Source organism: Canis lupus, chromosome 36 (assembly GCF_048164855.1).
Source record: "Canis lupus baileyi chromosome 36, mCanLup2.hap1, whole genome shotgun sequence".
NCBI lineage: Eukaryota > Metazoa > Chordata > Mammalia > Carnivora > Canidae > Canis > Canis lupus.
The window spans coordinates 13,065,345-13,086,915 of NC_132873.1; the positions used below are offsets into that span (position 1 = coordinate 13,065,345).

The 21,571-nt window shown below is 38.2% G+C and overlaps 1 protein-coding gene across 14 annotated transcripts in view; it reads right to left on the reverse strand.

Moving 5' to 3' along the window:
- Window positions 1–1,024: 1,024 nt before the first annotated feature.
- UNC80 (unc-80 homolog, NALCN channel complex subunit) overlaps window positions 1,025–21,571 on the reverse strand; it is a 215,899-nt gene continuing 195,352 nt past the window's right edge. For 11 of the 14 annotated variants that reach the window (XM_072813429.1, XM_072813428.1, XM_072813427.1 and 8 more), the window contains 6 exons: window positions 17,479–17,617; window positions 14,998–15,054; window positions 7,750–7,831; window positions 6,528–6,639; window positions 5,721–5,920; window positions 1,025–4,932 (listed from right to left, as the gene is read on the reverse strand). In XM_072813429.1, coding sequence (XP_072669530.1) covers window positions 4,666–4,932; window positions 5,721–5,920; window positions 6,528–6,639; window positions 7,750–7,831; window positions 14,998–15,054; window positions 17,479–17,617 — 857 coding nt within the window. In that variant the 3' untranslated portion in view covers window positions 1,025–4,665. The remainder of the gene's footprint in view (window positions 4,933–5,720; window positions 5,921–6,527; window positions 6,640–7,749; window positions 7,832–14,997; window positions 15,055–17,478; window positions 17,618–21,571) is intronic. The other 3 variants (XM_072813432.1, XM_072813426.1, XM_072813421.1) reach the window with 2 other exon arrangements.

Genomic DNA, 21,571 nt, shown 5'->3' on the forward strand with positions numbered 1-21,571 from the left:
TGAGTGAAGTAAGTCCATCGGAGAAGGACATTCTATGGTCTCATTCATTTGGGGAATATAAAAATTAGTGAAAGGGAATAAAGGGAAAGGAGAGAGGATGAGTGGGAAATATCAGTGAGGGAGACAGAACATGAGAGACTCCTAACTCTGGGAAACGAACAAGGGGTGGTGGAAAGGGAGGTGGGCAGGGGGTGGGATGACTGGGTGACTGGCACTGTGGGGGGCACTTGATGGGATGGATGAGCACTGGGTGTTAGGCTATATGTTGGCAAATTAAACTCCAATAAAAAAAATTTTCAAAAAGGGAAATAGGAAATATATTTGAGTTGAAATAAAAAATATTAACAAAAAAAAAAAAACAAATCGGGGTGGTTATTACTATTTTCCTTCTTGACTTCCGGCCCTCAAGCTTCTAACCGTCTGCTTTTCTCTCTGTCATGTTCGCTGACAAACTAATACATTTGCTGTCCAAACACAATCTGGAAGAGAGAGGATCTGTGCCTCTGCTAAGTGTGTCTAGGGTCATTGAGTCAGGACGAGCTGAAATAAAACCGTGTGAGGGAAAAAAGGGGATTTAGCAAGAGCATAGCTTAGATGGCAGAGAATGGGCACTTTGGACTATTTGTACACATTTGTACTATTACAAGACAGCTGGTGGGGACGTGGACGCCATGTGGTTCTGGCCGCATTCAGAGGGCAACCAGTTCCTTCCCATTCCTCCTGGGAAATCTGCCAGTTATTCCAGCAGGTCACAAATCCAGGCAGAGAAATCAAACTGGGATACCCAGAAGCCCATTCTGCTTTACTTTGAAATATATGGGTGGAAAGCTTGAGTAAAATGGAGCTCAGATGGGTTGGAGAGAAGACCTGGAGGTGTCTAACTGAAGGGTGACCTCCAGCCAGACCACGGGGCTTGAGAAGAGACGCCCGGGCACACCCCAGGGATGCAAAAGGAACACTTTCCTCCAATGAGTTGACCTATTCCCTATGTTGAGAAATGAGAAATGAAACTGAATCAGGCATCTTAAATGTTTTTAGCTTTATTTTATTATATGTGCATATTCAAACACAGAGGTCTTAATATCTTTCATAAATATCTTTCATAAACGTTTCAGTATTTATTCATATGCATTTTTTCCCATGCTCTTTGGTCATTCAGTATTCATAACAGACTTCAAAGTCATCTGAGGGAAGTTGGCTGTGTAATCAATCTTTTGTTTTTACCTATAAAATGGCTAATAAAGGATTTTCATCCTGCAGTCACAGTGACTATTGAAAAATATTATGGAGGTACATTGATCTGTAATGCTAAATGATCCTGAAATAATATAAGTAAATTTGTCTTAAGCTTTTCCAAATACATTCTGCCCTTGGTTTTTATTGTCCTGAGTGTCAAACCAAACTGTGTTTCTGAAATGCTGCAGTTAAGACCCACTAAAGTAAATGAGGAAGTGGGACTTTCTACTCACTGCCAAGACAAGGCCATGGAATTGGAAGTGTGAGGTCACAGGGCAACAGCATGACTCGGTGTGATAGCAGCAAATTCCAGAGACTTAATAACGTATCCTGTATAACTTGAGGAAGGGTATTTAGTTTGCATTTTGGACTGTAATTCCACTTACGACCTTTTCTTCCCGGTTGGTCCCTATAAACACCTTAGTCTCATCTTAGATAGTCTTAGAGCTAGGCAGCAGAGTGAAGAATGTTCTTTATGGACTAAAGGGACAGATATCAAAGAAGGGAGGAGATGTCACCCTGCCTTATGTTCTCTTGCAGGCATGAAATAGCAAGCCAGTTATTCCCAGCCTGTGCAACAGGCCCTAACTAACACCCAAGCACCAAATATTTCTTTTTTTTCACCACTGTCATGCCCAATTATGCCTTTTGACACTGTGGTTCTTAGTGACTTGTCCCAGTGCCCTCAATAGCTCAGTTTCCTTTTTAGAAAAATCAAATATCTAATAGACTGATAGAAAGCAGCAAATACTGAAAAATGAAAGTAAAATTTTTGCTATAGAAAATGCTGTATCCAGGATTTGAACTGCTTTAATTGAATCCAAGTGGTATAAATCTATACCCACTATCATGGATGATACATGTTTATTCCAAGGTCTCTCAAAAGTTAATTTCAGAAGAAGCAACCCTCTTGGTTGTGTCCAATTTTTTATACACGGGAAGTAGGTGCCTGTTTTGCTTTTCCTTTAAACAAGATAAATATCATTAAGCATCATAGCTTAAGAAATAATCTAATCGGTATTTATCATATATAGTAATTTTTAGTCATCTACTCAATAATATTTTGATTATAAAAAAATTGTTAATTATATTGAACTTTTTTCCTGATCTTCCCCAAATGTGTTTTTTAAATAGTTATTCTTTCAAACTCCAGGTAACAGTACTCCTGAGAATACATCTTGTGACAATTTTATGCACATACATATAAATACTTTATCAATACACATAAACATTCAACACATTACATTCTACACATTTAAGGGCACCTTAAATGGAACAGCTGCACACATCTGCAAAACCTCAGGAGTCCCAGTATGAAAACATCCCCACTCTCTAAGGCCCTGTTTCTCAGAGTGGAGGCTTTTTTGCAAGGTACAACAATACTTGGCTTATTAAAAAAGTTTCCGACAGACTTCCATGACACTAGAGTGAAGGAGTCAGGCTGAAAGGCAGACAACGCCAGCGTAATCATGTTCAAAACAGCCTAGTACTTTTTAAATACACGTAAAGGTATTTAGAATTCTCGGATATTCAACAATCTTCTTTGACCCCTTTACTTTTTGAATACTTGATACAATTATACGTAGAGGATTTGGATCAAGAATCAAAAAACTGGAACAAAGTGCACGCATATATAGAGACTCATGTAGCCCAGACACTTGTCATTACCAAACATAAGGCCTCTAACACTAATTGAGCAGCATAATTTTTAACAGGCAAAATACATCAGCTTAGAAAGAATCATAAAACCACTTTATATGTATATTTCTGCACTTGAGAATTAATTCAGCATTAAGTAAATGTTCGGAAAATTTTGGAAAACATTAAAAGAGGCCATATACCGCCTCTATTTTCTCAATTGTGAGATTTGAAATTTTTCATTTTGTTCATTATCTGTAACTCACAGATATCTTTCATTCTCTTAGTAAATGGGATCAAAACCCCAAATTCTGTTTGAAAGTATAAATCATAACAGAAGCAATCCCTATTTAATAAGCAATTCTAACCAAAAAAATAATTTTTCTTTGTGATTTGGGTGAGTTCAGCAGATCTCCTCTCTATAAACATACTTTTCATAGCCAACATATTTGAAGTTGAAGCATACAGAACGTGTTTTCAATTCATTGCAATATAATCAAAATCTGTAACTTTAATTGGAGGACTAGAAAAATGCACACACGCACACACACACACACCCCACACCAATGTAGGTACATATGAATTTTTATATGCTTAGTAGTTATGCAACAGTTTCCTAATGCAAACTGTTAAAATTTTGAAATTCAGTTCTGAACTATATGATGCCAAGCCCTACTACAGGATCAGTAACACACTAGATATGGCCTCACAAGCCTCCTAAGTTTTATGCTTCTCTTGAAGTAATTAAACTTCAAGTTAAAGTAAAAATACACAAGCTGTGTCTATAAAGAGATTGCTCACTTTATAATTTTTCCTTATCAACGGAGATGTCTAAAGGATCCTAAGAAAATTGTTAACATTGAGATAAAGTTATTTTATTGAACCAATTCTAATAATAACCTTAATATCTGAAAATAGGCCCTCAAGGGCAGGCACAGGATACTGTAATCACATCTTCCAATATCTCCTAATCTTGGCATTGATGTGGTCATGGCTAGAAGTAGGAATACCATCTCTTTCTAGCTATTCTATTTACATTGAGTTTTTATCATAGTATAGGCTGTTTAGGTTCTTAATTCAAAATTACGTCTGAGTAGGTTTAGAATATTTTCTCTCTAACGTGGTTGTGAAATTGAATGATCTTAGGGCATTAGCATTTTGATTTACAACATGCAAGATAAATGACGGTTGAAAAATAAATATTGAAAAATCCACAGCTTTAAAAATAGTATTTTTTTTTTCTTCTTGCAAATGGCTGTATTGTCGATCAAAGCAAAAATGGCTGCAGGCTTATTTATTAGTCTCCTCAAACTATTATTTTCCTTATTGATTTTTTATGTAAATTGCTACTCATACAGCCACCTGATTTAATATTTTTGAAACTATAAAAATAAACATTTGCATGAGATGTATAATGTGAGTAATCTCAAAAATTGCATTCTTTTTAGAACATATTTGTTAATATTCCTAGGTAAGCAGCTCCATAATAGTATATATTTTTAACTGCTCAAGGCTTCTTGAATCATAAACAATGTGCAGTGAAATGGCTCTTTCCTCTTATTTCTTCCCTGGTTTTTATGGTCTTCACACAACCAAATTATCTTAGCCATCAACTTTTTAAAGATGTTTATGAAACAACGTGCGCATTAGCAGCAAAATCTACTGAGATTTGTGTCACCCGTTGGATGTAAAGTGCTGTGTTTTCATCTTTCCCAAGCAAAAGTATTCACCTTTATTGAAGCGATCCCTCCCACATCTTGTCTACACCTGCCACTCTTACAAGACACAGGATTAAACATGAGACTCGTCTAGGTCTCCGTCAGTCTCCCCCAGCTCGGTGGGTGTAAGGGCGAACTGGCTGGACAGCAGGGGGTTCTCCATGCCATGCTCCTCACTGATGTGAAGGACGGTGTCTCCATGCTGTAGGAGGATGGATGTCTCAAGGCCTGTGAATTCATCAGGGGCTGAGAGCTGCGTAGAGAGGGGGCTGTGTGCTGGAGCACCTTGGACTTCCGTGTCCTCTTTCTTTTCTCCTTCTTCAGTGGGGAGAGGCTCCCTCTGTCATCAAAAGGACCATAACATCATGGAGAGGCAGGACAGGTGTGAGGGAAGAGGATTAAAAGTGTTGTTGTCTACCTGAAGCTGAACAAGGAATCTCATGGCCAGTCCCAGCTCTCTCTTTTGCTACGTGGGAGCTCTCACAGGGACCTTTCCACCCTTGTAAGCCTGTTTGCTAACCTGCAGAAGGAGTGCGCTCTATGCCCTACACTACAAGGTAAGACTGTGAGGATAAGAGGAGATGATGGTGTTACCATGCTTGTTAACCATTAAACACTATACAAACATATGCAATAACATTGCCCCTTAAAATTCTTTAAATACCACTGGGAAGGACTCGGGACCTATGGGAATCCATTTATAAATACTGAAGGAAGAAAAAAAAATCAAAATAATGAGGAAAAAGATTGGAATAGAGAGTTCCTCTCATCTGATGCGATACAGGTGACTATTCAAAGGCTTCTAAATTAGACACTTTATTTTCCTCTTAAATTGAACTATCTTTCAACCAGGTGTCATATAGTGGTTTTCAATGGTTATTTCCGTTGTGAAATATTTTTCTCTTAGGTTTTTCATAACAAAGAATACCAAGGTTTCTCTTATTCCTTCTTAAGTAGATGTATTCCTGACCACATACGTTATATGGACGTTCTTGTTCATGACAGCAGGACCATTGCCTGTCTGGGTAACAAAATGTTACAGATTCAGACTTAACAATATGGTATCCATGTTGTCCTATAGGTAAGGATGCAGGGGGCAAGCCTTGCCTGTTTCTTTAGAGCCCTCACCTGCCTGGGAGACAGGCTGTGAAGATCAGCAACTACAATGGCAGGGGAAGACGTGAGGACTGGTTTGCCCATTCCTTCTGGCTTCTTAGATGGGGCTGGGCTGCAGCCTTGTAACTGGCCTGTGGCCAGAAGTGCTTCTGGTGGGGCGGCTGCTGGTTCCGGCTGAGCCTCAATGAAGGTCACAGAACGTTTCTGATCTGCTGTAGGTCAGAAGTAAAGCAGTAAATAGGGAAAAAATATATCGACAGTGCTTACTCATTTGCTTTAACCATGGTTTCCTGGCTTTTCTTCGTAAAGACACTGCTGGCTTATTAAATAAATAAGAGTATATTTGACTATTATGTACATGTTTTGTTTGATTTCACCTCCTTTCTTATAAAGAGTAGGCCTTGGGCAGAAAAGAAATCATTATTACATAAATGGCTTAAAACCAGACCTCCATGGAGCATTAGGTGAACGTAGTCATCACTCATAACAGCTACCAACAAGACTGAGAAGTCCCTATCATTCATCATTTCTTTGTCTTCAGTAAGACACATAAAAAACTCAGTTCCTGGGTTGGGTAAAGAAAACACAACCTTCTAGAATCAAATCTCCTAGCATTTGTGGTTTACCTTGGATTGTTCCATTTCCCTAGGCACATGAGATAGGGATAGGTTGGAAAGGTGAAAAGAAGAAAAGCCACTCAAACATTCTGGGAAATTCTTCCCTTATCCTGAGCATGAGCTCAGGGGCTGCAGACCCTCCCAACTGCGTCGCCTGGCATCATGTCAATGGGATAGTCAGAAGGGACATGGGAGGCCTCACCAGCCGGCTTCGTCTTAGGTTGAATACTCCTGCGCGTGGTTGACAGCCGGGCCCCATGGCGGTTTTTGGGTTCAGTCTGCGTCTTCTGACGTGACAGTAGAGGACGTCTTAGCTAAAGAGAATAGGCAAAATAAAGCTAGCAAGAGGGCTCTAACTGCCTGGGAGGAAACTCTGCGCTCAGAGGATTCTGACTATGGTGTATTCTTTCCTGTATGGGTTTCTGTGGATGCTTGTATTTGTAGCTGGTAAAATAAATGGTGGCTTTTGGCATATGGAATGATTGAGTATTTGAACCTGGCATCCCCCCCCTTTAACCATTTCCACCTCCCGATCATTAGTTCTTTATGTAGTCCAAGGACATTAATTGACATAATTTAAAATAGTCAATGTGACAATTTCAAGATTCAAAACAAGTAAGTATTGCTTATCAATCAGCCTTAGCTCATCTAAAAGTTGTAGTTAAGGGGCAGCCCTGGTGGCCCAGTGGTTTAGAGCCACCTTTGGCCCAGGGTGTGATCCTGGGGACCCGGAATCAAGTCCCACCTCGGGCTCCCTGCATGGAGCCTGCTTCTCCCTCTGCACCCCACCCCCCGTGTCTCTCATGAGTAAATAAATAAAATCTTTAAAAATAAAATAAAATAAAACTTGTAGTTAAACACACGCTAACTCTTAAGGGGAGGTTGATGAAAAAATTTCAGATCCTGAGAAAGCATCTGCAATCCAAATCAATATTGGGAAACTCCAATCAAAGCAACTGTACAAAGCCTCATTTAAATTTGTATGTAGAGAGTAAAGGGACCCCACCTGAGGAAATGTGTAAAGATGATCTTTACTTTGATTTCAAGTTTAACTTGAATCATTGATCTTGCAATGAAGAAAGGACAACTGTGTCTATGCCTCTGTACAGAAACAGGTCTTACATCAACTTTATAACAAATCTTTCTGGCTCAGTAACTTTGGTTGGGAAAGAAGGTTTCTAGATAGGGAACAAATGGAAGTATAGCCTGCTTATGTTATTAAGTAATCAGCTTTACTAAGAAGCTAAACTAGAAGCTAAAAATTCCCTGCTTTCCCAAGTACTTGCATTTATAAAGTTGATCTGTACTGATTATTTCAGGTGGGGAGAAGGCAAAAATATGATTTTCATATACATAGGAATTACAAGTTAGATAGAGCTTCTGTTTCATAAGATGATTCTCCCACCCTTTCTAGGTCTGCTTACCTGCCTCAGGCCCCTCTTCCTCCCCAGTGGTTGCTGAATGAGGAGATTCTGTTGGCCAGGTTCACTCTGTACACTTGCCACCCTGTCAAGCATCAATAGTGTTAGTGCGCCCCAGAGAGAGTACAGGTGACTGTCCTCTGGTGGGTGTTAGCCAAAATCACTTCTATGAAACAGTCACTTCAAAGATACCATTATCTTTGAAGGAAGTATGGGAAAAGGATCTCTGGGATGGGAGATTTCAAGGGTTTGGGAGGGAGGATGAGGCTGTGTAGCCCCAAGCTGCCAAAATTGAGATTTTGTTTTTAGTCACTGATGCCGTATCTATTATTCAGCAAAACATTGGTTCGATCACACCCCTGGTTTGGAAGCCACCAAAAGGTTAAAGGTGTCGTATTCTAATCTCAATTTTTTTTTTTTCCAAGGGGAAGGGAAAAGGTGGTGACAAACAAACACAAACAACTCTATCACATGGATGGGAACACCTTTGTTAAAATTTTGATTTAAATGAAAATAAGATGGACAGATACCAAACACATCAGACACAGAATCCATTTGGGTGAAGGGGCACATTCAACACATGTTTGCAGCCTGAAGTCTCTGTGACTACTGAGTAAATGAATAGTCACACAGGTAGACAATTAAATGTTCTTTAAGAAAAGATTTTAGATTTAAAAGACCAGCAACATAATTAGGCTATCAGCAGAATTCAGAAACTTAATTGAATAGCTGCACTCATATTGCACGACTGATAAAAACCACCACCTGCTCCCCCCAAATTACTGTGTATGTGTGTCTTTTATACGCAAAAATGATTCCTGACAGTGGTTGCTACTTCAGTGTTGGGTGAGGCTGAAAATAGTGTCATGGGCCCATGATCCATTTTCATTCTGCATGCATGTATAATAGGTATTTATAATGGGAATGGGGGTGAAAAAAAAAGGAAATGTATCGTGCCCCAGAGAACATTGTAATCCTATGGATGATGCCAATGTGCTTATTTGGTTAACAGGTAATTTCTGCTTTGCCTTTGCAAAAGGAGAGTCATCTACAAATAGTTTTTGGAGTAAAATATTCCACAGAGGAATCCAGAGTCAGCAACTGTCCAGGAAAAAGAAAGACTATATTCATTTATCTCCATTTTTTTTTTTTTTTAATGAGCTAGCTAAAAAATCTAGCTGCAGTTATAGGGAGAGAAACTGGTGGTAAGATAGACAATCAGATGTTTCCCCTGTTATGTTAATGACTAGTTAACTATCATGTGGTTGATGGCCGTATCTGTCATTTTTAAAAAATCTTACTCATATTTCCACTGGAAGAAAAATCAATGATTCCCAAATGGAGTTTATCAAAGGTTTTATGAAATAAGGATGTAATTATATCATAATTACACCACTTGGGATACACAGTACAAAATTCCATAAAGAGTCCCCAAACAGATGCTTTTTAAATGTTCTTGTTCTCTTTAATGTCAAGTTCAAAAGATCAATATGCATTATTTTTATATATATGTGACCTTTCTATGAAGATGGAAAATTATTTGAAGTAACAACGCAATAAATTCTGATAAGCAATCCAGACTATGTTGCTGGCATGTTTGAAGTGACATCTCCTTATTAATTATACATTTTAGCATGTGCCTTAAATTGGAATGAGTATTCAATCACCATATGCACAGAAGTAGAAACAAGTTTCTCCCAGATACCAAGCAAAGCTTTCTTTGGAATGGTTTCTTCATTGACATCTAAATGTTACCTCAGTTCCCTTGGCCGTAAAGGGAGGTTAATACTTACCACCTACCTCCCATTAAGGTAGAGAAAAGAAGTTAGTTGATGTAAAATGGTTTGAACATGAAAAGGGATGTATCTTGCATGCTTCTTTGTTTTACATTTGATATTTGTAATGAGTTTATTGCTTCTAGAATGCTAAAAGGAAGTAGGTTATAAAATATTTTGAAAATAATTGGGCAGAGAAAATGAAATTGAGGCAGTCCACTTGTCTCATTTTTATTCAGTAACCCGAGATCGTGAGAAAAAAATGGTGCAAGAAAAGAAATACACGTTACTCAGGGAGTGTTAAATGTCAAAGCATAATGGTAATTTCATGATGATTATTCCAAGAGAGGATCATAAGCATCAAAATTTTCTCTATGGATAGAGAGGCTTAGATCTAAGAAATGAATCAAGTTTATAGCTTTAGTAATTAGCTGTTTTATGTAAATGATACAGCATTTCATCAGTGGAATGCACACATCAAAGATGAAATTATAGAACATGTCCCTGGAAATAGTATATCCCAGCTAATACATTATATTCTTCCTAAAAAATGTGATGCTGTCATGGTTGTACTGGGGACATCAGAGTCTGGCTTAACTGTGTGCAGTTGGGACACATTATAAACAGCCAGAGAAGTTCATAATGGAAGTAATTTATGCAGAACATATTACTTTCTCTCAGGTCTATATCAAATTGCATATAAAAAGTAGTTTCAATTTAGTTTCAATTTCTCTCCAAGTCATGTACTATTTTAGTCATCTGTAGGATTTACGATTTATGACCATAGGAATGTATAATACTAAAACCAACCAGGAGAAGACCAAGGTGTTTCCCCCAAGCACCTCTCTAAAGAAGATTGGTTTCTTGAAAATGTCAATCTTGAGAGTGAGAAATGGTTGATTTTCCAAAGTTTCACAAAATGATAGTTTCAAACAATACAGATAAAAGGAACTAAAATATTCTAAATTGAAGCTAAAATTGTCCTTTGTATTTTTGAGTCACTGAAAAACATCACTATGGCAAACCATATCATGATCTACATTTTAGGGAAGTACATGCACTTGGGGCTTAGCAGAATTTTGACTCAAAATGTCCATGAAAAACAAAACCTCCTCACTCAAAATGCAAGGAAGTAAATTATAATCTAGTGAAGTTCAGACGATGTTAGGAGAACAATTCTGGCACAAATTACCTCTCTTTCCTTCTTTTGGCCTGAGGGCCTGTATTGTAGTGTAGAAATATGTATGCCTCTCCTACATGGGATGTATACCTAATGGTACTTCATAAAACACATTATAGGTGAATAAAGGGGACATTCAGTCATGTAATAAAATATAATACGTAAAAATATAATAATTCATATTATTCATCTAAAATTACAAAAATGCATAGATTGGGACATTGATATATTTCATAAATAAAAAATTTAAGTGGAAATACTAGGTAAGACTAACACATGGAAAGTGAATTAGTATTTTCCTTGTCTTCACCTGTGCTTTTCGTTCTCAATTTTAACATGGTTATTAGAGAAATCTAGAGGTGGAATCCAAGACGCAAAGCAAAGCCATTTACCCTGAGTGATTGTCTTGTGATTGGAATGAAGAAAGCCAGCACTAAAGGAGCCATAAAACATTTGTAGATAGTAGGGAAAAAGAAGACAAAATTCTACTTTTCCCTTTCCCAATAAAAGATCATTGTTTAAAATCTGGTTAGCCTCCACAATGTCGAGGAGCAACAAGTCCTGTTCCCTTAGAAGTCCTGGCTGGATTAAGAATCAATTAACATGAGTCAGATTAACAGCAGAAAATCAAATTTAATAAGTTTAAGTATGGAGAATCCACACAGACATGGAAATTCCAAAGATGGGCAAAATGAAGTGTATATGTCATTCTAAACTAAGGAGAACGGGTTTGGGGTAGGGATTTCAGAGGAAAGGAATGCACTTCACAGGGTGATAAGAAGAGCAGATGTTTGGTAATTAGATGTTTGCCTTACTATACAGATGGGTCACTCAGATAAAATTGGTCTCTGTTAATAAACCCTTATTCTGGGAAAGACCTCCAATTAAGAGCTGGCTACGTGGTTAAGAGAAGGACAAAATTTCTCTCAACACCACAGGGTCTCTAGTGCCTTCAGCTCAAAATAATCCACATGCTAAAATGGCACATTCTAGGGGAGTCTGTCCTGACCTCCTTCAACATTATCCAGAAAATGTATGCTAAATGCCACAGGATTTAGAGATTAGTGGCTGGACTCCGAGTAAAAAGGGAATCATCTGGATCTCAGATAGCCAGTAAGAACTGAAGCAGCATTGGTACAGGACATATCTGTGTATCACAACACATTTTCTTAGCTGTTCACTCAAAGGATTAAAACATTTTTCTAAGTACTTGGAGAGTACTTGCCAAGTTTTCATACTTTGAAAATGTGGATGATCATGATATGGGTTCTACTAAATAGGTTATTTTAATTTTGTCTCATCCAGGCTACATAGTCTTGTTTAAACTTGAGCCACATTCTTATTTTTCACTGGGATTAAAATTACCCTTACAGAATCAAATAGCATTCTAATCTCTTTCTTAAAAATCAGAACTGATTATCAATTCATGCCTTTCAGAGTATTCTAACGTGTCCAAACAAAATCTAATTTTCAAGGATAAACATCCAGGCTTAAGTGCTTGAATAACTTCTGTATGTCTAATTCTTCTGGTGAGAAAACATGATGGACAGTGTGTGTATTTGGGGATTTCTAGGCCTCTACGAGTAATACTCTCAATGGAAGAGAATGGGATACTATTTTATTAATTTCTAAAAGAATCTTTGCTCCATAGCATAGTGCTTCTAACAGGCTGATACTTCTTGTGATGAATATTTAAAAGAAATCAGATAACACAGGTTAAAAAAAAATCCTGGAAGAAGTTTTCAAAAGGTCTGTGTAATTTTTATTGGCTGTTACCAATTCATTGGGTCACCCTAGTTATTCTGGTTTCTTCCTCATTTATCCCTCAGGCCAACTTGTCCCACTGACCTAAAATAAATGCTCTTTCAAAAGCAAATCTCCAGAAAGTTTACCAAAATATGGGGGTTAGGGGAGAAATGGGGTTTATTACTTTCCCTTGGGCATGCTTCCTGGTATTATTATTATTATTATTTTTGTAAGTAGGCTCAGTGCCCAGCATGGAGCCCAACATGGGGCTTGAACCCACGACCCTGAGATGAAGACCTGAGCTGAGATCAAGAGTCAGATGCTTAACCTACTATGCCACCCAGGTGCCCTGCTTCCTGGTATTCTTGAAGGTTCGGAGCCAGATTCTCCTTAGGACTACTTTGGATGTATTTTAGCTCCTGAGTGCTCGGGTATGTGCTAAATATAATTGCCATGGTTAGAGCCTACTGCTTCCTTAGGGTCTTAAGAGTCAGCAACATAAACATATGTTTCATGCCCAAAATAAGATTACTTGGAAACCAAATATAAGTGCATATCCTATTTTATGAACTGACCTCAGTAAATACCAAAAGTTCCTCTCCTCCAAAGAGAACTTGGTGACATGATGGAGTTCAAGAAATACATCTTGCAGTGTGTGGCAAAGGTGGATGTGCTACTGCCTGGTGAAATATCCCTGCATCAACAGAATTACTTAGAATCCAGCATTAATGCCTCATCTTCTGTTTTCTTAATGACCACCATGGGGTCTGGGTGGCTAACACCCAGAACAAAAACACGCCAGTTATAGGAACAACAGATCCACACAGTTGGTCTAAAACAGTCTCCAAAGTCCTGACATGACTGACTAATTCAGTTGTAGATAAAAACTATATAGCTTTGGCTCTGAAATAGTCTCACGTAGCAAGAACTTTGGGTTTATTCTCACTAGTGCTGGACCCAGGGCAGATTGGTTCTGATAAATCCCAGCTCAGCAATTTGAACCCTGAACCTACTAGAGATGGCCAAATCCTTTAGAACATTTATTAAAATCAACTCGAATTCTTGCTTTCTGTCACCAAACCTGACCTAGTACTTACTCAGCAAGAGGAAAATCTGGCCTAATTAGAAAAGCCGTGGGCCTAAGTTGGCTGATTAGAAGGCCGATTTCATCCTTTCCACTCTCAGAGGGCCACTGAAATTCTCTTCCAAGCAAGGTTCACCTATCTCACATGCAACTTTAAGCAAAACAGATTGTTCTTTGAAAGTAGTGGTTATGGTGCTAGACTTGGTTCAGATCTCTTCAAACACCGTGAACAATGAGGGGAAACCGACTTGAGGACCATCTTGTTCCTCCTCGTCCCTGCAGCTCTAGATAATGGAGTTAGGCCTGCACTCTGCAGCACTTCCACATTTACCACCAATAGCCTGATCTGTCAAGGCAAGGGCTCGCAAACACAAATGAATGTCATGAATTATGGGTCTAGTAAAAAAAATGATACACCTGATAATGGACTAAATTTCCCATTTTCAGTTGCCAAAGAAAATGTGAAATCTGAACAAGATGCAAAGAAAACAAAGAGAAAAACAGAAAAGAATATCCTGGCACAGGAACAGCCTCTCAACATTTCCTCATCTTTGTGATAAAGCAATAAACACGTTGTATTGTACTCACTACATAATGCGAACCTGGAAGGGAATGTTTTTCTCTTGAGATGGAACTAAGGTACTGTTAGAATGAACAAGAAGCATTACCCCTAATGAGGATTAGTTGAGAGGTGTGGATCAACGGCACAAGAGTAGGAATGTTTGACAGGGTTTATCTGAGTGTTAAAGGTGCAGTCCCCCTTTCTGATGCTTTAAACCAATAGCCAAGACATTGTATTGTCTGCATCATGAGACGTCTCTTACTTACCAGGAAATGTTTGTGTCTGATATTTCATGGCAAGGTTTGGAGTCATCTTTGTGCTGGGACAGACATTCTTTTTATCAGTGTCCTTTGAACAAGCTACTATAATAGCCTGCCACATAGCATGCATCAAAGAGAGGGAATTATATAAATTGTATTGACATTGCTACTCTTATTATAGCAGCATTGTTTGTTTTCTTACCATTCATGCCATGAGCTAAAAGACCTGTCTGGATTTAATAAGGGGCTTCTTGATGATGGGGAGTCGTATTAAAAGGCTTCTGAAAAACAATTCTTAGGGGATATAGGTGTGGGAGGGAATGATTTGTTGGGAGAAAGTTAACATTTAGCATATCAAACTTTTTAGATGTCCGTGGGACAAGCCCTTAAAAAACCTCCACAGATTTTTTTTTTCTTAAGTAAGCTTTTTAGCTTATTTGTGATTGAGCTCTGAAGCTGAAAACGAAGGAGGCTACACCTTTGACTTCCAGGCTCGTGTGTTCATGAGCAACAAAGGGCAAGAAATGGAAATAGATATCAAGACGGGGGGGCGAGAGGAGACAGAGAGACAGAGAGACAGAGAGACAGGGAACAGCTAGTTTCCCAGCACAGACACCAATAGACAGGTAGCGTTGACACTGTACCTAGAGAGGCTGCCCTCGGCGGCCAGGCCCTGGGAGTCATCGAGGACATTAGGTTCACTGCAGGAGGGGTAGGGAGATGAAGCATTTAGGGAAAGAAAATGCAAACAAATAAAAGAAAAAGAAAAAAAGGCATGCAATTTTCTGCTTCCAAGAGCCAAAAAATAAATAAATAAATTTAACAGAACAAGAAGGAGAAGGAGACAGGTAACCATTTCACCTTGTGCTGGGTTTGTCAAGACATAGGACTCAAGGCAATGGGGGAAGGGGAGGGACTTTGGGTGGGTATGACTCTCAGAGGAGTGATCTATTTATTGGTCAAGAATTGGGACTTAAAATGAGCTCCAAATGGACACATGAGCTCTGAAATGCATTGCAAAATGAATCTGTAGAAGATGAGACTATCATTCCTTTGGTGACCATTTGGCTAAGTGATTATGACTTTTCACTTGTCTTATTATGTACATGATTCTTCATTGACCAGGACCCTACCTACTTCTCTCTTGTGTGTTGTGACATTATTACACAAAAACCACTTACCATGAATTGCCACAACCAAATTCTTGGAACTGAGGCCATTAAGAAAAGCAAAGAAAGAACTCAACTTCCCTTGCTAATTTTGCAATGAAAATGCAAGTCAACAAATGGGAGGAAGATAACCCTGGAATATTCACGTGGCACTCTCATTTACCTCCTTCCTCCATCCTCTAGTGACTCAATTGTAAATGCCAAAAGAAGAAACCTGTCAGGTTGGTGAGAGAATAATTAAATGGTTTATTGATTTATTTGGATGCAGCTAATTTGGGGATTTGTAAACAGAAACTGTGTCATACTTTCTCTTTCTCTCCTTTACTAGACAGCATTGAACTAAGCAAGCACCCACAAGGTACTCAATAAACACTTATTAAATTGAATGGAATTAAACTATTTAGAAAGCTGGAGCACCTGCCCTCCTAAATTGTTTACCTAATTGTACACTGTAGAAATAGTCTCTGACTCCAGAGAGAGGCTCCTTTTCCCTAACATAGACATTACTGCCTTCATTAGCCTTCCAAAATATGAGTCAACCCAAAGGGCTGAACTATATGATTTTTCTGGATTTCCCACATATCCATAAGAGACCAAATTTTCTCCCTTGAAACAAGTTAATTTCTTAATGAATATGTACAAAGGGAATGGTCTGGTTAGTTTAGGTAAATCACAAAAAAAACCCTCTATGTTAAATTCCTACAATTCCCTAATTTAAATAAAACTTTCACATGAATTGGTAGACACTAATATCAAATGCTTTTATATTTTTTTGGGACATTTTATAGTTTAGTTCTAGTTTTGTTCGTGCATTTTATTTAAAAGACCTCCTTTTTAAAGGTAAATTAGCAAAAGGTAGGTGAAACAATCTCTTGCAATGATAGTAACCATTATATATCATTAATTTTTGTAATAACCAAATAGTATATAAGATACTGCTTTCTTTGCAAGTATGCAATTTACTTATTAATCATTTTTTTGTCATTTCCCCCTGTTTTTTTAATATTCTCCAAAGTTAGGCTTTATTCACAAATTTTATTTCATCTGTAAAGTTCATGAACTATTTGCTAAAGGTCTTAGGCACAAGGTAATTATTTCTGTATAAAACCGATTTTATCTGAACATTAGAATGTGCTCTGATTTTTATTATTTTCCACATATGAAGTATACCACATTGAATCTGTAGGTATTAAAAATACACAAGAAATTAGCCAGAAACACATAAGGCCAACTCTGAAAGAATTTAGTTCCTGAAGTGAAAATATCATTGGCTCTGAAATAGACAATGTTTTGACTCTTACGTTGGATCATTTTCTGTATATATTTATATATATGTATACATATGTATATATATGAACTTTTTAATGTGTATTCTTAGAGGGCAGAGAACGTATAAAGAAAATGTCTTAAAATGTTTAGTCATGGAATCATAGAACTATAGAGAAGGTACCATAAAGATCACTTTAGCTAACCTCCTTATTTCACAAAAAAGAACGCTGTTGGCTCTTGTTAAATGCCTGCCCAAGGTCACACATAGTGGCATAGGTCCTTTTCTGCTTGGTTAAGTATCACTACCTCCAACTAAATACTAATGACATACTGAAAGTCTCAACTTTGTCACATATATCAAGCTAGTCCTATACACATGATATATGTGAAATATGAGAATGTCATTTGACAACCAGAAAAAAGACCATGTATCTACTTCCAGGGAATTTATAAGTTGAAACAATGCTTGGATCAGAATCTGGGACCCCTTCTACTGGTTTGGCTTACAAAACTCTCTGTAAACTGCTGCCTGCATGACTTTGGTTGAAAAGTCCTTTGTTGACTGGTTTACATAAAAACATGATCATCTGTTTCTCTTTTGTCCATTTTAGAATAATAAAAGTGAATTTTCAGAATTTCTACCTTTGCCCCCAAAATGCAGAGTATAAGATATCTGTGGCTCTTTACCTTTGGCTGGGTAACATGCCCACCTCGGCCTGAGGTGCAGACATGCTAGAGACGTGGCTGGAGAACCGCCTCCTTCCAATAGCACTCAGGAGGTAAGCTTCTTGTTCACTTACCACACTGGGCATGCTTACAGAGTCATCTGATAGGGCACAAAGGGATAGAGTGTTATAAAACTACCAGGTCAATCAGAAGACCCAAACCAAGTTGTACCTGGGTTCCAACTTAGGGCAATCTCTAAAGCTAAGTTATCATTTGTCCCTTTTTACAGACTATAATGTAAGACTCCCAGAGGTCTCAGCTTTTAATCTGTACAAAGGGACAAACAACTCTTCACATCCACACATCTCCCACCCTCAAATAGCCTTCCTGAAATAAATACAAATTTCTTGTCCATTTTTACAAGTAAATTATTTGTGAAAGTCAAGAGGCATCTGGAAATTAATGATTTCAGAAAAGCTGGACTGAAAATTTGTAAACATTCTGAGAATAGTGAAAAAAAGAATATGGTTATTGAATGAGTCAAGTGTATTTCTTTGACCTTCAAAGACTACATTCAGTACATCTAATGATTTGTAGACTGCTGAGGGCGAGACCACTTCAGTTTTAGGGAAAATATTTGAAAACCTATAAAATTTAAAAAAGAAATGCATAAAGCTTTAAATTTTATGCATGTAGTCTTACTTTCTTGGTGAAAGCAGAAATTGATGTGTTCAAATCTATATGAAAGTTAGCTTTACCACAGTATTTGTGACAAAGTAGCCTCATTTTAAGTGAATAATGTTGCTTGTTGCTGAACAGCAAACATATATATATATGTGTGTGTGTGTGTGTGTGTGTGTGTATATTTATTTATTTTTAAAGATTTTATTTATTTGACAGAATGAGAAACAGCACAAACAGGGGGAGTGGCAGGCAGAGGGAGAAGGAGAAGCAGGCTCCCTGCTCTGCAGGTACATGGGGCTCTATCTCAGGATCCCGAGATCATGACCTGAGCCGAAACCAAGCATCAGACACTTAGCCAAGTGAGCCACCAAAGCGCTCCGGAACATTAAACATATTCTGATTAAAGTAGCGTTGTGGTGAACTGATGCTACCATGTAAGGTCATCTGACATCCTTTATTTAAAATACCCCAAGTGGTCATATTTCTTTTTTTTTTTTAAAGATTTTATTTATTTATTCATGATAGATATATATATATAGAGAGAGAGGCAGAGACACAGGCAGAGGGAGAAGCAGGCTCCACGCAGGGAGCCCGACGTGGGACTTGATCCCGGGTCTCCAGGATCGCGCCCTGGGCCAAAGGCCGGCACCAAACCACTGAGCCACCCAGGGATCCCCAGTGGTCATATTTCTAATGAAACTTTCGAACCAAAAAGGTGGGATGCCTGGGTGGCTCAGCGGTTGAGCATCTGCCTTCAGCTCAGGGCATGATCCCAAAGTCCCAGATCGAGCCCCACATCGGGGTCCCTGTGTGGAGCCTGCTTCTCCCTCTGCCTATCTCTCTCTCTCTCTGTCTCTCATGAATAAGTAAAATCTTAAAAAAAGGTGTATATGAAAAGTGCCAGAAATTTTAATTTGTTATAAAATGACTGACTTGAGATTAATTCATGTTACAGAATGGTATTTCTTTTTTAGGTGTGTTCACAGAGAAGGGAATAAGCAAATGTGCCTTGAAAACATGAAAAACATGGTAAGGTAAATAAGGCTATTTCCACAAAGTCCTTTCCAATTTCTCACTGATTTTTCCCATTTAAACTCATATGTCTCTTAACAGTCTCTCAATATTTGTTTGATGATTAATTATGTGCTGCTGCCTTCCATTCACCCTTTTGTTAAATGTTCTTTATTGAAAATATCTATCCTCTCCACTACAGGACTAGATCTAAGATCTCAGAGCCCAGCCTGGGTGGCTCAGTCAGTTAAGTGTCTGCCTTCAGCTCAGGTCACGATCTTGGCATCCTGTGACCAAGCCTCACATCGGGCTCCCTGCTTGGCAGGGAGTCTGCTTCTCCCCCTACCCCTGTCCCCTGCTTGTGCTCTTTCTCTCTCTCTTTCAAATAAATAGATAGAATTTTTTAAAAGAATAAAAATAAAATCTCAGAGAATGTGTTTTCTCTCATACTTTCTTGTTGCTCATTTTGTACCTGTTAGGTCTGATGATAGAATGGGAAAATAGTTTAACCATCTGGCTTTTAGACCCACCCATAAGATTTTACTTACTCATGAGAGACACACAGAGAGAGAGGCAGAGACATAGGCAGAGACATAGGCACAATTAATATAAATTAATAGACATGCACATCACAATCACACATTTGTTAGTGACTCTGTTTTCACTGGGATGGCTGTGATGTCTAAGAGCAGAGATATTAGCAAAAATTTTGTGTTCATCAGGGCAGCCCGGGTGGCTCAGCGGTTTAGCGCCACCTGCAGCCCAGGGCATGATCCTGGAGACCTGGGATCGAGTCCCACGTCAGGCTCCCTGCATGGAGCCTGCTTCTCCCTCTGCCTGTGTTTCTGCCTCTCTCTCTCTCTCTCTCTCTCTCTCTCTCTCTCTCTCTCTGTGTATCTCTCATGAATAAATAAATAAAATCTTTAAAAAAAATTTTTGTGTTCATCAGTGTGTAAGTGCTGGCTCCCAGTCAGTGATATCTCTCTTTATGTCCTATTTTTCTTCCCTATCTCCTTCCTGCTGGCTAAGTCATCTACTTATTCATAAGGTTACCTACTAAAGATATTTAGCTCTACTAAAGATAGGTGGTAACATTTCTCATAATTAAAAAAAATTGCCTGGAGACACTAGTTTAAGCATTAAGGAAAAACAGATATTACTAAAGTTCTGAGCTATTACTAGGACTAAATGAATATAAAAACTGATCCTTATCTCTCTCATTTTGTTTTCTTGGTCATGATTTTTCAAGATTTCCCATTACAATTTGAAGATTTTTTTCCATGCGCAATGACCGGAGTGATTTAGAAACAAATATACATCTGTAGCTCAGGTGAAGGACAATATGATCATCACTTCATTATCTGATAAACCCTGAAATGAAATCTGGAAATGTTACTGCATTTATTTCTTTCCCTCTCCTCCACATCCAACTGTAATAGGGTATTAAAATACTTTCATTCATCTCAGTTAATTAAAATTCTAACCTCCACTCCTATTTCTTCTAATTTAGTTTAGAGAGGGGGCTTTGTGTTGTAGTTTGATATGGAGAGGCTCGGAGTGAAGATCTAGATTTTGTCCTCTTCATTCTTAAGGCACTGACAGCACACTTTGCTATATAAATGCTATATCAGAATGTCTTTAAAACACAACTGGAAAATAATCAAGGCAATAAAAATAATAAAATGACTGCAGTATTTAACTGAACAGTTTACTTTTTACTTTTAAAACCCACTCCTATTAGGCATACATATGAAGCATGTTCTCAACTGGATTTTCCCTCATTTCATGACACCAAATCTTATGCATGTGTGTTGGAAGCTCCTGGACCACCTCAGTCATTAGGGACACTCTTAACTCAAATTTGGGTTGTATTTCTTTTGGGTTATAGTCCCTCAGGAGCCCCTATTGGTTTGCATTCTAAATAGTATAGCCAACTTTCTGAGTCCTGAGTATATGCGTGGCTTGGTTTTCCTTGTCCAATGGGGTCACGTAAATGCTGGTCAACCCTCTAAGCCGGATGGCCAGGAGAAAAAGGAATAAACATTTCCCTTTGTTACTTAAGTACGATTTAAATGAGAGTAAGTGGAAATGGTTGAATATATAAGTTCAAAAAAATGTAGGGGTCACTAAAGATTTATTCTTTTTTCTGAATTCCTTTCAAATGACCAGAGCTATTGAGGAATTTATAGAAGAGTAAGCAGTAGGAATCATGGAATCAGTCACAATTCCATTTTATTTTATTTTATTTTATTTTATTTTATTTTATTTTATTTTATTTTATTATTTTATTTTATGATTTATTTCTTTTAGAGAGAGAGCACAAATGGGAAGGGCAGGGAGACAGGAAGAGAGAGTCTCGAGCAGACTCCATGCTGAGCACGGAGCCTGATGTGGGGCTCGATGCCATGACCCGGAGATC